Source organism: Amblyomma maculatum, chromosome 1 (genome assembly GCF_055883805.1).
Source record: "Amblyomma maculatum isolate TAMU_Amacu chromosome 1, ASM5588380v1, whole genome shotgun sequence".
Taxonomy (NCBI): domain Eukaryota; kingdom Metazoa; phylum Arthropoda; class Arachnida; order Ixodida; family Ixodidae; genus Amblyomma; species Amblyomma maculatum.
The window spans coordinates 309,399,457-309,415,434 of NC_139344.1; the positions used below are offsets into that span (position 1 = coordinate 309,399,457).

The 15,978-nt window shown below is 46.8% G+C and overlaps 1 protein-coding gene across 3 annotated transcripts in view; it reads left to right on the forward strand.

Annotated features, from left to right (window-relative positions):
• Window positions 1-15,978, forward strand: part of LOC146207034 (cyclin-dependent kinase 14-like) — a 222,876-nt gene that overhangs the window by 181,313 nt on the left and 25,585 nt on the right. For 2 of the 3 annotated variants that reach the window (XM_084592726.1, XM_084592597.1), the window contains 3 exons: window positions 2,583-2,677; window positions 2,738-2,800; window positions 2,845-2,906. In XM_084592726.1, coding sequence (XP_084448852.1) covers window positions 2,583-2,677; window positions 2,738-2,800; window positions 2,845-2,906 — 220 coding nt within the window. The remainder of the gene's footprint in view (window positions 1-2,582; window positions 2,678-2,737; window positions 2,801-2,844; window positions 2,907-15,978) is intronic. The other variant, XM_084592665.1, reaches the window with a different exon arrangement.

Below are 15,978 nucleotides of genomic sequence, written 5' to 3' on the forward strand. Positions count from 1 at the left end.
TGGAAACCCCCCTGATGTCACTGCGAGAGGGAGAGTATGGCAGTCATGCTGCTGTCTCTTTCCGAAGGGAGCGTCACCAAGAACTGCTACCACTCAACGCCTGTTCTTCTCGTGTCGATCTCGCGTCCCCATTGGCCAACCTGTGTTATTGGGCTTTGTTTCGATGGGAGGGCAGGAAGCAAACAGGGAGACTGCCACTGACTCGGGCTGCAGTAGGTGCGTATGTTGCATGCTCGCTTGAGTCCAGGCCCCTAAAGTCCAGCGCTCGCCAGTGCGGGTTCTGAGTCGGGACGGCCTGATTTGACATCCAGTGCCAAATGGCGGCGTGCGGCCTGTTGTCGAAATGTGCTCCACGCATCCATCATCTTTCCTTCTCATGTGTAGCGTGGGCTGCTTTAATAATCATGTTACCATGTTGCCTGCGAACGCCCTTTGCTCGGCCGCAAACGCGCGAGTAGCTTTTGCATCATGCATGTAGCACCGCGCTCAGGTGCTGCAGCAGGGCTGGGGGTCGTAACGAGGTGTGGGGGTCAGTGCAACGTTTGTGATCCAGCGTTCTGAGCAATGCAATAAACACGTGTGCTCATAACCTGCACCTTTCTTCCTTTGGAGCAAGGCGCAGGAACGCATTGAATGCTGGTTGAGCCCTCTGCTTGCTCCTGGTCTGAATCTGAAAAGGAATCCAACAACGCATGTTGCGCTTGTCTTGCTTGCTTATGGTCACGTATGCATCGTGAGGTCTGCAATGGTGAAATTGTGTTGAACCCAAAAGCATCGAAACCGTCACCCGACGCCACTGCTAGATAGCGCCTCCTCTCATTGGGACTTGATGATGATAGCGCTTAGTAACGAAACCACGGCTGTGAATTTTGGCTGGAAATTGTTCATATCATTATGTAATATTAGGCATAAATCTGAGATGCTAAATTGAAAAAGCATTGTATTATGTACTGATTTGTGTGGTACCAACGCCAGCAACTTACAACAGGTCTCTTCGATTTGGCTGCACCAGTTCAAGAAGTGCAGCACCACCATCCTCGTTTTGTCAAGGTGCAGGACTAGTTCTACATTTGTTCTCACGCATCGTGCACTCGTTCCAGAGGAGGTGCAGAAAAAAGTGCAGCATGGCGTACATGCCACTCGGCCAAGAGCAGACGACGCTGCGCATTGTTTTGCAGGGTTTTCTAAAGTCCGTCTCCTTCAGTATCCAGAGGGTTTGTCGCCAAGGGATCTGCAAATGGTTGCGTGTACAGGGTATACAGTTGTGCTGCATGCTGGTGATGTAACTTTTTTGGCACGATGTGGCATCTTCGTGCACGTTGTCTACATAGATTTTTTTTGGTATCGTGTTGTGTGGCACAGGTCTTGACCTAAGAAGACTGGACAGAAACCAGTTGCAATCGAGTTATTTCCGCCGTGCCAGCATGACTTGGCCGCTGAGTGGTGTGAAGGACCCGAGTCACATGTGCACAACTCTGCCACGTCAAACTTGTCACTCGCGCAGTACATAGACGTCTGTGAATCAATGTATACACCGCGAAATGCTGCACGTGAGTCTTTTCGTCAGCAGCATTTCTGGACTCAAGACGCCATACCACTGAACCAGCCAAGCGTTGCATAAGGCAATCTGATCTAAACCAATACTCGTGGCAACTGGTTTAGACATCGTACAGCACACGGGCACCTTGCTTTTCACCTCCACCGAAAAGCGGCCGCCGAGACCGGGATTCGATCCCGCATCCTTGGGAGCAGTAGTCGAGCGCCGTAACCACTGTGCCGCCCCGGCGGGGCTTCATGGCAACTGCTTACAACGTTAATCACGTACCCAGGTGCATGAATGGCACCTTCGCAGACTGATATAAAATGATTGTGCAGCTGCGCGTATGTTGGTGACCTTGTCGCAGTCAACGCCACTGTCACCATAGTCGTCGTCACTTTCCGAGTGCAGTAGGTCTACGGCAGCTTTGAAATTGGCCATAGTGATCATGTTATGGCAAGCGCACATTGGCGTCTGCTAGGTTGAAGAGTCCTACACCACTAGTGCAGCCAGTGCAAGGCAAATGGAAGAATCTGGAGCAAGCTGCTTTAGTGCTGATGTGAGCTGAGCATAGTGAGAGCCTATTAGTTTGAAGGTTATCTTCATCCTGGCTTCACATTGTCTGCTACATTGAGCTTTAGGTGCTGCTGCTTCCCATCAAATGCACTCAAAGACATGGCAGCAGTGATTTTGGCCTTGTGTTTCCTATGGAAAAGGGGGGGTACCATGCGCCACTAGGGCAGTTGTTTTCGGAAAGATGATCCGTTGGCAGGCGTCCATCACTGGGGCTATATTATGCAGTGAGCAGTGCTACATGTGCGACAATGCGGGAATACCTGCACAGATAGCATATCAAACCTTATAGGGATTGCCCTGAGGATGATCAATACTTAACCCATTACAACAAAGCTAAGCACTTGTCGAGAAGCAGCATAAAGTTTCACTCAGGTGGCGTACTGGGCATTTTTAACACCTGGTTGTGTTCCATTAGGAACTTAGAGAAGAAGTGGAGAATGGTGCAAATAAAGACTGTTTTACTTTGCAGCATCCTTGTTGCGAGGTCTTAAGCATGCCAACATAGTGACTCTGCACGACATCATTCACACTAAAGACACTCTGACATTCGTTTTTGAATATGTGGTAAGTTCTTGTGCACGCACACGTGTGTCCACACCTCACTGTAAACGGCTTCCCTTTCAGCACACTGACCTGAGCCAGTACCTGGAAAAGCACCCAGGTGGTTTAAATTGCAAGAATGTCAAGGTGGGAGACATAGTGCACTTCGATGATGGCATTTTCTTTTGCAGCTTTTTTTATTCCAGCTTTTACGTGGTCTATCCTACTGTCATGAAAGACTCATCCTGCACAGGTAAGCTCTTTTAATGCATAACAAATTTCATTCCGTTAGTCATTTGTTCACCTGCTACACTAGAACATATGTCATTAGGTTCTAACAACATTTGCCATCAAATGAGTTTGGAAGGGCACCAAAAGAGATGGGTTATCGTCCTCTTATTAGCATAAATAATAAAGAAAGTCTAGATGAATCTAGATCTAATCTAGATGAATTCTATAGCATTAGTAAGAGGGTAGCGGGCATCATAATTGAGATTAATAAGCGGTCTAAACTGAAGGCTGTTTAGGCCTACGCACCTACATGCAGTCGGGATGTCCAGGCAGTTGAAAGCTTCTACGACGATGTGAAATCGGCAATGGGGAAAGTAAAAACACAGTATGCTATACTGATAGGGGACTTCGATCCTAAGGTAGACAAAAAGCAGGCTGGAGACCAGGCAGTGGGTGACTGTGGCATTGGTTCGAGGAATAGCAGAGGGGAGTTATTAGTTGAGTTTTGCAGAGCGCAGTAACATAAGAATCATGAATACCTTTTTGAGCAAGTTCGGAAGTGGACATGGAAAAGTCGTAACGGGTACACTAAAAATGAAATTGATTTCATACTGTGTTCTAACCCCACCATTATGCAGGATGTAGAGGTAATCGGAAAGGTGCAATGCAGTGACCACAGAATGGTAAGGTCTCGAATTCATCTGGATTTGAAGAGGGAGCAGAACAGATTAGTAAGAAAAAGTCTATCAATGCATTAGCAGTGAGAGGGAAGAGTTCAGGATATTGTTACAGAAGAGATATTCAGCTTTAACCAAGAAAGACGACCTTAGTGCAGAAGCAATGAAATATCATTACTGAGTGCACATCAGAAATAGGCGGTAGGATAGTAATTATATAAGCAGACAGAAACTTTTGATTATGAAATGCCAAAGCATGAAAGCCTCCAGCCCAAAAGACCAGATAGAACTGCCAGAGCTATCAAAGCTAATCAATAAGCATTAAGTCGCCGACATAAGGAACTATAGCATGGGGAAAATTGAGCATGCTCTTAAACAACAGTCATAGCCAAAGTAGTCGGGACATTAATGAGATTGGCAGTACTCAAGAACTCGGACGTTCCGCCAGTAACGAAGGACGAGGTTAAGAAAGCATCAAGGGCAATGAAAAGGGGAAAGCAGCTGGAGGGGATCAGGTTCCGCCAGTAACGAAGGACGAGGTTAAGAAAGCATCAAGGGCAATGAAAAGGGGAAAGCAGCTGGAGGGGATCAGGTGACCAAAGATTTATTGGAGGGGATATCGTGCTTGGCCACCCTGTATCCGCAATGCCTGGTGACATCAACGATACCGGAATTATGGAAGAACACTAACTTAATTCATAAGAAAAGGGATGCAAAGGACCTAACAATTACAGTCAGCTTGCTATTCGTTACATACAAGGCCTTTACTAAGGTAATCCCAACCAAAGGATCAAACAGGGTTTTCAGAAAGGATACTCTACTATCGATCATATCCATACTATCAATCAGGTGATAAAAAAATGCTCGGAATGTAACCAACCCCTATACATAGCATTAATTGATTAGGAAAAAGCATTCAACTCTGTGGAAATCCCTGCAGTCATGCAGGCATCGCAAAATCAAGGTTTAGACAAGTTGTAAGTGAAAGTACTGGAAGATATCTGTAGGGGCTGCACAGCAACCATACTTCATAAGTGAAAGTACTGGAAGATATCTATAGGGGCTGCACAACAGCCATACTTCTAATGGAAAATGGTAGGTGTAACGTTAAGAGATAGGAAGTGCATGACCCACTCTGTGTGCTTCCTATCTCTTAACGTTACACCTACCACTCGAGTTAATGACGTTCTAGTGGAAATCTAGAAGAAATGGGCATCATGGGCAGGGCATGGAGTGCAAAGAGAGGATAACCGATGGTCGCTTAAGGTAACAAATTGGACTCCAAGGGAAGGAAAGTGTAGCATGGGGTGGCAGAAAGTTAGTGGACGGATTAGGTTAAGAAGTTCTGAGGGGTCAAGGGGATGCAGCTAGCACAGGACTGGGTAAGTTGGAGTAATATGGGAGAGGACTTCGCCCTGCAGTGGGTATAATCCTGATGATGATGACTACGACTACCTTTTAGATCATAGTACAGGTTAAGTCCACCCCGCAGGGGCACCTTGTTAACGAGGTCTTGGTGCTTGGCGCCACCACGGACCCCTAGCCCCCATACCAAAGTTGTGGTCTATACCATGGCAATATAGATTGAGAGGTGGAGGGAAGAAACTATGAACAGTGACAGTCAAGGCTGTGGTCAAACCTTGGCTGATGGGCTCCTCATCTGTCTACCAGGTGAGGGGCTCTGGGACCTTCCTCTGCATATAAAGCTGAACCAGAGGTGACATAATAAAGGAACCCTTAGTCTATACATGCCGTATGGATAAATCTTCTAAATAACATGATTGGCCCCTGGAAAAGGGTAGCACTGATGCTAAGAAACTCGTGCCTCAAAATCGGAAGCATTTGCTAAGTTTTTCATTGCACATTCCCTGACAGAAAAACCAGTAGCAAACCTGTCTGACTTTGTTATTGCCAGAAGCATCAAAAACTGTTGGCCCAAGCTACAAATCAAGCAAAGGAGCACGGAATGGAGACCTGCTAATAGAAATAACCACAAAAGACCAGAGTACTAAACTTCAATCCCTGCAAACACTTGAAGAACTAGGCGTGCAGGTGACTGCTCACCGCACCCTCAACTGCACAAAAGGTGTCGTCTCCGAGCAAGAACTAATACAGAGCACTGACAGAGAGCTGGGGGAAGAACTTGCTGAACAGGGTACAATTGCAGCCTGCCGAATCACATCCAGGAGAAAACACAGACATCAAGACGAAGTACATTGTACTAACTTTCAAGAGCACCACCTTACTAGAATCTATCCATGCAGCTTACCTAAATTGTAAGGTCCACCTTTACATTCCCAACCCCGGGCGGTGTTACAGTGCCAGCGCTTCAGACACCTCATTGGATTGCTGGGGCAAACTCATTTGTGTCACGTGCGGAGAAAACAAACACACCAAAGATATATGTGAGCGCATGGCTAAATGTGTCAACTGCAGTAGTCCACATGGTGCTTACTCCAGGCCATGCCCAGTCTGGAAAACTGAAAAAGACATAATCAGCTTGAAAACCACAGCGAACTTGTCATACCTTGAGGCACAAAAATGACTCTCCCTATGATAGAAGGGTCATACTCTGAAGTGGTGACGCTGGGACCGCCTTCAGTTTCAGTCGGCACACAGGTCGATCCGCTGGACCTGGTGTTGGCTTCCCCACTATCTTCACTGCGGCACAGTCCAAAGGCCTAAAACTTTTGCGAGACGAGCACATGATCAATGTATGAGACCTGCAATTGCCGCCTTTGGTGGTGACCTCTTCGGTGGCAGACAACCAGAACGGCACTGCTGAACTGGACCACAACTTACAAAGAAAGCAGCTGCTGTGCCAATAGACTCCTGCCTTTTATAGCAGAGCCTAGTACAGTCGCACTACTGAAAAAGGTGCACGCGCAGGCCACAGGCCATCACGACCAAGAAACATCCTCCACATCCACCGGGGAAGAAATGGATGTCAGGGAGATTTTGCGAGCATCCAAAACTCACACTTCCGCGGATGTCCAGTGCCACCACTGTGGCAATGGACGCGGCGGCGAGATTCCCTTAACAAGAAAGGGAAATCACGAATCACTCCACCTGAGAATAAGTAACTTTCCCCAATCCACAGCTTATCACAATGGCTTATCTAATACTAAAGGTTGAGGCTTACACAGAAATTGCACAGACATTATAGATATCCTAAAAACAATGGCAACCACAGCTCTGTGCCTTCCTTGCGCCACAGTGCACAAATATCTTTAACACTTTTCGAAAAGATCGAGGGCAGGCTACCAGACTGTCGGGAGGCATCGCAATAGTAACCTGCAGTGATGTCCCTGCTAGAGAGGTTCCATTAAACGCAAACTTTGAAGCAGTAGCTCTACATGTCATTAGCCATAAAATACAAGCAGTATGCTCGTGTACATACTGTCGTGACGCTGGGGCTAAGTCGACCCAGCCTTCACTTGGTAGCGTGCAGAGACTCCGGGTTGATTAAGGATTGAATCTTCAAAGTTGGTAAAATATATACAAGCAGGTTTAATGGCACTTTGAGAAAACTTATTTACATGAAAGAAAAGGGTATATCAGCAAAATGGCAAACGTTAAGAGTTCATAGCGAGAAGCGTCTGTATGAGCCGTTTACCCAGGGCTCGGAGCGTCATTTCGTGCTCTGCAATGTCCTTAAAACCCCCTATGTCCAGCCCCTCTCTGAAGATGCTGACCAACCAGTTCCAGGGCACGCCCCTCAGATATTGGCATCCAATCGAACACATCACTGCACTGATGGTCTGATGCACTGACTGGTCTGGCATTGTTTTGTTGGGCGTGGTCACTTGTTGGCGGGTAGAGCTTGGGAACGGCGAGGAGGTACATTTCTATTCTTCAGAAAAGATCCGATATGCTGGTTCCGGCAAGTGGATTTCCTTCTCAGAAACCCAAGTGCAAGTGCGCGCCACATACTGCTCCCAGCATTGTCCCTTTCCGACAATTGCAAATCTTTCCTGCATTCCTGGGAATTCCTCTAATGGCCATATTCGTCATGCTCCTTTCTTGTCCTGTACGTCAGCGGACGTGTCACTCTGTCGTCTCCTTTGGACAATAGGCATTCCTCACTGGACAATAGCGCTTCTCGACGGGAAGGGTGAACAATTGAATAAAAGCCCTTCCGGCTATTTCCCACAGGGCGACATTTCTTTGTATTTTTCTTGACGTTCCCTTGACAGGGTCAATTTGGCATTTGCAGGGTCTCGACAAAGCGAAACAGGCTCACACAAAAGGATTCATGGAAACAGGCTCACTTAGCGCCCTTGCACCAACAGCACATATCCACAGCACATATCCATGCCCACAGGCGAACAATAGAGCGCGCAAGTGCGGACGATGCACGGTCATAACAATACCACCACTCTTTGCAGTTACCATCCGAGTTAGAAGACCTTATTGAAAAATTGCCGGAACCATATGTAATAGTTAGAAATGTTCATACTCGCTCTTCCTTTTGGGGAAGTGAACGCCGCTGGCACTGCTGTGTGCGTGACCTTGCGCTCGAAGCACTCGCCCTTCTTTCAGTGACCTCGCTGATGGAGGGAGGGTGTTGTAGCGATACCCTTGGAGTAGCTGTGATCTCACATGCACGGTATTTAACGATCCCTCGGCGATTTCGCTGGCTGTGGGTGCTACAGAGCCGCTGTTTGCGTGATGTCACGTGCGCAGCATATTTCCCTGTTGTCGGAGCAACTGTGCTGGCTTCGGAGGTGCAGCAGTGCCTGTAGAGACCTCATTGAGGTTCGCTAGCCTACGCACCGTTCAGCGTGTGCAGTTTCCGCTTCTACTGTCACTTTAACTTGAAAGTACTGTTGGCACGGGTCCGGCGATTCGGTCCGAACTCTGGTCTTTCACGCTGCCGCGAAGGCCTATCAGTAACCTCGAACGGCCCCACCCATCTGGGCGCACGACCCGTCGCGATCTCGCGTTCACGTTGCTGAGTACATAGTTAAGCTTGAGGACCAAGTCAATGCCTCTGTGCGCGCAGTCATAGCTAGCCATCTGATTTGCAGTGTTCTTACCACAGCTGTGGTTCGCCTTCCCATTGCCATTTGCCATAATCTCAATCTTGCGCAATCACTCTGCCTAGTCGTCAACATCCGCCGGAACCTTTGTGTTCATGCGCGCAGCGAAGGATGCCATTTAGGTAAATATGCGATTTTACATATGCATCCTGGAGCGGGTTTATATCCCGATCTCGGCACTCGCTTCTTTGTGCAGAATAATGGCTAGGCATCATTGCCTAGCACATATTGTAGCAAAGCTTAATCATAGACCACCAGGAAGTCTCCAACTCACTCGTAGCAATACCAGCTAGAGTTAACGCCAACCACATTACAATAGCTTTACAGCTCACTTCGGCCTGAATCTTTGGGAGGTTCTGTCTGTTCAATAAGACTTGTGACCCTCTGATGACAAAAAAAAAAAAAAAAGCCTTCCTACTCATTACTAACCCCTACTAAGCTCTTAACTGCTGAATGCAACCTCGAAGGGCTATCCCCACTTATATGAGATGCACACACTCTGGAGGCTTCCGCAACAGGGCACTCCTTGCTGCGAAGTCCTTCCGCAAATTTGGTGTTCCACCGCTCCTATTGACATCGCACCTGCAACCATATATTCACATTCTCTTTTTGAACGGCATCTGGCTGCTTGTGAACTGACCAGCCGAATGCAAGTGACCTCACCGCAATCAACTTGGCTTTAGACTCTTCTGAGCTGTTGAACTTTGAACCTGTGCTCGACGCAGTTCGGCAACATTCTCACCCACATTTTCCGCCATATAGGCTGCGAGGTTTTAAGCCTACTGGCAAAACGGACTTTCCGCATCTGCGGTTCTGGGCGGAGGTGGACAAATGGGCACTTTATCGTGAGCTGGACTAATGGATCGGCTTTCCCGAGTGGTTGTAAAGGGAAGCCTCGGTAACTGGTAGTAGCTTGAAGAGTAGCTCAAGATCTCCTTGAGAATGACTCGTTCGGCAGACCACATTTGCGGTTTCACTCGAGGTGTATCGAAATGGCAGTGGGAAGCCTCTGCCATATGGCTAGGTTTCGCATACTGGCCAGGATCTCCCAGCGGGCTGATCGGACAACTTACTGCGTGGAATTCCACCATTCTTCCTTAGCTAGCCTCCCCAACTGGACTACCACTGGGGTCCCGCATTTGGTGCATCATTTTGTAGGGGTACAACAAGGCTTGGGCTCTGCTCTCGGAGCCAAACGCCATGCAGTTAGCTTGAGCCACATCTGTGGCAGGGAAGAACGAAACACTGATGCACAGCCAGTGGGCCAAGCCATTTATTCGGAGCTCCCAATGTTCTTTGTCGGTCTCGTAGCACAATTCGCACACTCTGACATCGTGATGTCGTCTCTCCGTTGCAAAGGCTATCTGCCGAAATAAGAGGAGAGGGGGAAGGAGGGCCCACCCAGAGTGCTACACCAGTCCCTCTCGCCCCCGCCCTCTCCGCAGTAGCTTCGAGGGAAGGAGGCCAGCAGGGGGTGGGTGTTGGCCGCGTCGTGTATGCGAGGGGGATATGAATCCCCACAAGTTAAAGATTTTATACTGTTCAATAAGATATGTTTAAAGAACATGGGGGGCTGTTGCTGTTGTAGCTCAGGAAAATTGAGTTGCATTGACACAGCCTTTAAACCACCATCTCTTTTTAATGATTTTAATTAGGATGTTTTGGACGACCCCAGGGGGAGTGATCATCCACCCACAGTCTTAACGTTATCATCCTTTGCACCCATCATCCCTACAAAACCACGGCACTGGAAAATCCACCTTGCCGATTGGTCAGTTTTAGTGCAAAATGACCTCACCATAGAAGTAATAAATGAAAAGTTCACAGCATGTTTAATATCAGCAGCAATTTGAGCCATCCCAAAAACTTCAAAACATTCACTAGTAAACATACAGTCTGGTGGAGAAAAGAATGTAAATTGGCCAAAAAGCAGCAAAACAGAGCGTGGGGCACCTTTCGCATGTACCCCACCCTAGACAACCTACAAAACTTGGAAAGGGCCAGAGCATGGCACATTAGACGACACACAGAGAGAACATCATGGCAGAAATATGTATTCATTCATCATCATCATTATTATCAGCCTGACTATACCCATTCCAGGGCGAAGGCCTCTCCCATATTTCTCCACTTAACCCAGTTCTGTGCTAGCTGCATCCACTTGACCACTGCGAACTTCTTAACCTCATCCGCCCACCTAACTTTCTGCCGCCCCCTGCTACGCTTTCCTTCCCTTGGAATCCAGTTTGTTACCCTAAGCAACCATCGGTTATCCTCTCTTCGCACTATATGTCCTGCCCATGTCCATTTCTTCTTCTCACTTTCCACTAGAATGTCGGTAACTTGAGTTATTTCTCTGACCCACTCTGCACACTTCCTATCTGTTAATGTTACCCCTACCATTTTTCGTTCCATAGCCCACTGGGTCGTCCTCAACTTAAGTAGAACTCTCTTGGTTAGCCTCCACGTTTCAGCCCCATAGGTGAGTACAGGTAAAATGCAACTGTTGAATACTTTCCTCTTGAGCGATACCGGTAAGCTGCTAGTCATAATCTGCGAGTGCTTGCCAAATGCGCTCAATCCCAATCTTATTCTTAGCAAATCTGTAGTTATCTGATCCTCTCCAGCTGATTTCCCCCTTTTCATAGTTTTTAATGCTTTCTTGACCTCGTCCTTGGTCACTGGTGGAACGTCTGACTGTTTTACCCTGCCGCCAATCTTGTTACGGTCGTGACTACTTTGGCTGCTGTAGAGATCTGTATAGAACTCCTCGGCTACGTTGACTATCTTGTCCATATTCGTGATGATGTTGCCCGCGCCTTGTCCCTTATCGCATACATCTGGTTTTTGCCTATGCCCAATTTCATCTTTACCGCTTTAAGGCTTCGCCCATTCTTTACAGCATGCTCAATTTTTTCCATGTTATACTTCCTTATATCGGCCACCTTGCGCTTATTGATTAGCTTTGATATGTCGGCCAATTCGATCTGGTCTGTTGGATTGGAAGCTTTCATACTCTGGCGTTCCTTAATCAAATCTTTCGTCTCCTTAGACAGCTTATCGGTATCCTCTCTAACTATCCTACCGCCTACTTCTACCGCGCACTCAGTAATGATATCTCTAAAATTATTGTTCCTTGCTTCTAGGGTAATGTCGCCATCCTCGGTTAGAGCTGAATATCTATTCTGTAGCGAGATCCTGAATTCTTCTGCCCTCCCCCTCACCGCTAATTTGTTGATGGGTTTCTTTCTTACTAATCTGTTGTGCTCCTTCTTCAGATTTAGGCTAATTCGGGACCTCACCATCCTGTGGTCACTGCATCGCACTTTCCCGATTACCTCTACATCTTGTATAATGGCTGGGGTTGAACACATTATAAAGTCAATTTCATTTTTAGTCTCCCCGTTATGACTTTTCTATGTCCATTTCCGGTTCTTCCGTTTGCTGAAGAAGGTATTCATGATTCTTAAGTTATTGCGCTCTGCAAACTCAACTAGTAACTCCCCCCTGCTATTCCTAGAACCAATGCCATAATCACCTACTGCCTGGTCTCCTGCCTGCTTTTTCACTACCTTGGCATTGAAGTTGCCCATTAGCACAGTGTACTGCGTCTTTACTCTTCGCATTGCCGATTCTACATCTTCGTAGAAGCTTTCAACTGCCTGGTCATCATAACTACATGTAGGTGCATAGGCCTGTACAACCTTCAGTTTATATCGCTTATTAAGCCTAATAACGATGCCTGCCACCCTCTCATTATACTATAGAATTCATCTATATTACCCGCTGTATACTTATTTATAAGGAAACCTACTTCTAGTTGTCGCCCCTCCGGTAAACCTCGATAACACAGTACATGCCCATCCTTCAGTACAGTATATGCCTCATTCGGCCTCCTAACCTCACTAAGCCCTATGACATCCCATTTCATACCTTCTAGTTCCTGTAAGAGCACTGCTAAACTAGCTTCACTAGCTAGGGTTCTAGCGTTAAACGTTGCCAGGGTCAGTTTCCAATAACGGCCTGTCCAGCGGAGCCAGGCATTCTTAGCACCCCCTGCTGCGTCACAGGTCTTACCGCAGCCGTGGTCAGTTGTTCCGCAGCCGCTGGTGACTGAGGACCGGGGTTTTATGGAGCTTGTCATAGGAGGTTGCGGCCAATTACTGCACCAGGGTGGCCAACTTCTGTTCTGGTGAGGGAGTACGTTGCTGGAGGTGTTCACCGGCATTAGGTCGCACCCCAAACCTGTTTATGCAATTCCATCGACACGCGGATTTTTTTTTTTTTTTTTAATCCGGTGGAGAACTGTGCGGCACCGGGATTTGAACCCCGGTCCTCTTGCATGCGAGGCGGATGTTCTACCGCTACGCCACCACTGCACTGAAATATGTATTAACAGTTCCTTAACATCAATCACGAACATGACAAGATAGTCAAAGGAGCCGGGGAGTTCTATGCTGGTCTCTACAGTAGCCAATGATGTCAGGACAACAATGAGATTGGCGGTAAGGAAATGCACGCAGACGTTCCACCAGTGGCGAAGGGAGAAGTTAAGAAAGCATTAAAAACTTCGAAAAGGGGAAAAGCAGCTGGAGAGGATCAGGTAAATATAGATTTGTTGAAAAAGGGAAATAACAGGGAGAATAAGAATGGGATGGAGCGCATTTGGCCAGCACTCGCAAATTATGACTAGCAGCTTACCGGTATTGCTCAAGACGAAAGTATACAACAGTTGCATCTTACCTGTATTTAGGGGCTGAAACGTGGATGCTAACAAAGAGGGTTCTACTTAAGATGAGGACAACGCAGAGGGCTATGGAAAGAAAAATGGTAGGGAAAACGTTGAGAGATGGGAAACGTGCAGAGTGGGTCAGAGGAATAACTCAAGTCACTGACATTGTAGTGCAAATCAAGAAGAAGAAATGGGCGTGGGCAGGACATGTAGTGCGAAGAAAGGATAACCGGGGGTCGCTTAGGGTAACAAACTAGATTCCAAGGGAAGGAAAGCGTAGCAGGGGGCAGCAGAAAGTTAGGTGGGTGGATGAGGTTAAGAAGTTCGCAGGGGTCAAGTGGATGCAGCTAACACAGAACCGGTTAATTGGAGGAATATGGGAGAGGCCCTGCAGTGGGTATAGTCAGGCTTATGATGATGGATTATCGCTTTCCTGAATTAGGCTCCGTGGTTCTCCACTGAGCCCTTCCAAGAAAAGGTGAAGAATCCCCACCACCGAAATATCTGAGCCACTGCAGGATGCTGAAATGCGCAGGCATTATCACAACACATTGAATTCGCCCCATGCTTGAGATAAACGTCGCAGCTCTTAAAGAAGACCACATGAGAAACCAAGTGGAGGAAGCCACTGATGTTTACTGCAGTGTAGATGTACTGAAAGGGGAGCACCAGAAGATGAAAAATATTTTTTCACTCCATTCAAGTTGGTGGGGCGGGTAGAAAGTTAGGTGGGCGGATGAGGTTAAGAAGTTCGCAGGGGTGAAGTGGGTGCAGCTTGCACAGGAACGGGGTAATTGGAGGAATATGGGAGAGGTTGTCGCCCTGCAGTGGGTATAGTTAGGCTGATGATGATGGCAAACATCAAAGAAAATGTGGGAAGAAGTTCGTAAATTTACTGGTAGCCACACACCATTCACATTTCCAATGCTTTCAACAGCTCGTACGCAGACTACATTAGAAGAGCAGGCCAATATTTGGGTCAAGCATTTTTTCCAATGTGTCTTGCTCATCTAATTACATATACTCATTCTTAAAGCACAATGCTATTGCAGGAGAACAAAAACTTCCTTTCAGAGCAGGCATGCATAAAGAGTGCAATCAGCTGACTACATTGCAAAAACTGACTTATTTGCTCGCATAATGCTTGCACCTTTTCATTTGCTGTGAAAAATTAGCATTTTTTTTTCCTCTCAAATCATCACACCACCAAAATTACTGCCACGAGAGTTGTCTGCTAGTAGTAGCAAGCGCCATCTTTGGAACACTACTGAAACTAGCTGGCCTACTTTGGTACGTGCGCTACCAGGTGGTTATAGCATAGAGAAAGAATGAATAAGAGAGGACACTCCCATAGACCCCAGCGGCCCAATCGACTCAGGTGCGCCTAGTGGTGGGTGAGAAATACTGGCCCCCACACTTTCGTATGCTTCCTGTTCCGGTTTCACTGACTCAAATTTCAAATTGCTTAAGCTCCGCCCAGTGGATTTTAGTGCACCCAACTGACACACTTCTCGTTTCGGTTTCACTGGCACAAATTTCGAATTGCTTACGCGTTACCCACGTTTGTGTGTGGCCTGAGGTGGATAGAATGTCTCATCTAATCCCTTCTGCGAATTTCGTTGTCCCAACATTAACTTGAATGCAAGATGTAAAGAAACATGTTTGCTTATATTAGGCAGGCGTGGATTCATGAATCAACAAAGCTTCTTTTTGTCTGGCACGATTGTCTTCTGTTTGGAGCAAGTAGTCATTCAGCATGCAATATTTAATAAAGAGATGGAGTGTTGAGGAACCTTATTATTTCAGGGCAAGGTAAAAAAATGATCACAAAGTCTGGGCACAAACCAAGACCAGCATGGCCGAGAAAGGCTCAATAGAAAGGCAACTGTGTTCCTTAACATAATCAATTCTGAATAGATATAATTGCAGAGAGAACACAAGACAAAAAAGTCAATATATCACTAGTGCTTGCAGAAGAAAAGTAAGACAAGATGGGCATGCTCAAAAGTGCTGGTAATACTTTGCAACTGGTACAGAGATTGAACAATAAACGCTGTTGTAATGTTGTGTGACTAGTCATTCATTGTCAGCAGTCCAAATATTATGAAGATAAAATCCTCACTGCCCTGCTGTCCCATGATATGCAGAAAAAACTAATTTCCGGCTTCTTGGGAGTTCTGGCACCACCACGACACAGAGCAGTAGCTGCCGTAGGAAGGGCTACCAGACGACATGATGTGAAAAACATCAATACATGCACATGTTATTCTGAATAACCAAACCATATTCACAAGTCATGAATGTTAAAAATTGTTTTGACTGCAGTAAAAAAGTTCTCTGCCATAGAGAAACGCTGGCACAATGACACGCGCAATAGGATTTGACTCTAAATAGAAATTGACGACGGGCACAGATAAAGTATACCCGAAATATACCTATATGAGCCCTTTCGGGATTTGAAATATGCGCAACAATAAGGCATGCAGTGTGTTTCACTATGAGCAAAACAATCTGCCCGCAATAGTCTGAGTAACAAACAGGCTCAGGCGCACGACTTTGCCCTTAAGCTACACCGCGAAGTAAGTGCGCTCTGGCCCCTCATCCTCTTACTTTAGTCATGGGAGCCGCACTTTAAATGCTGTA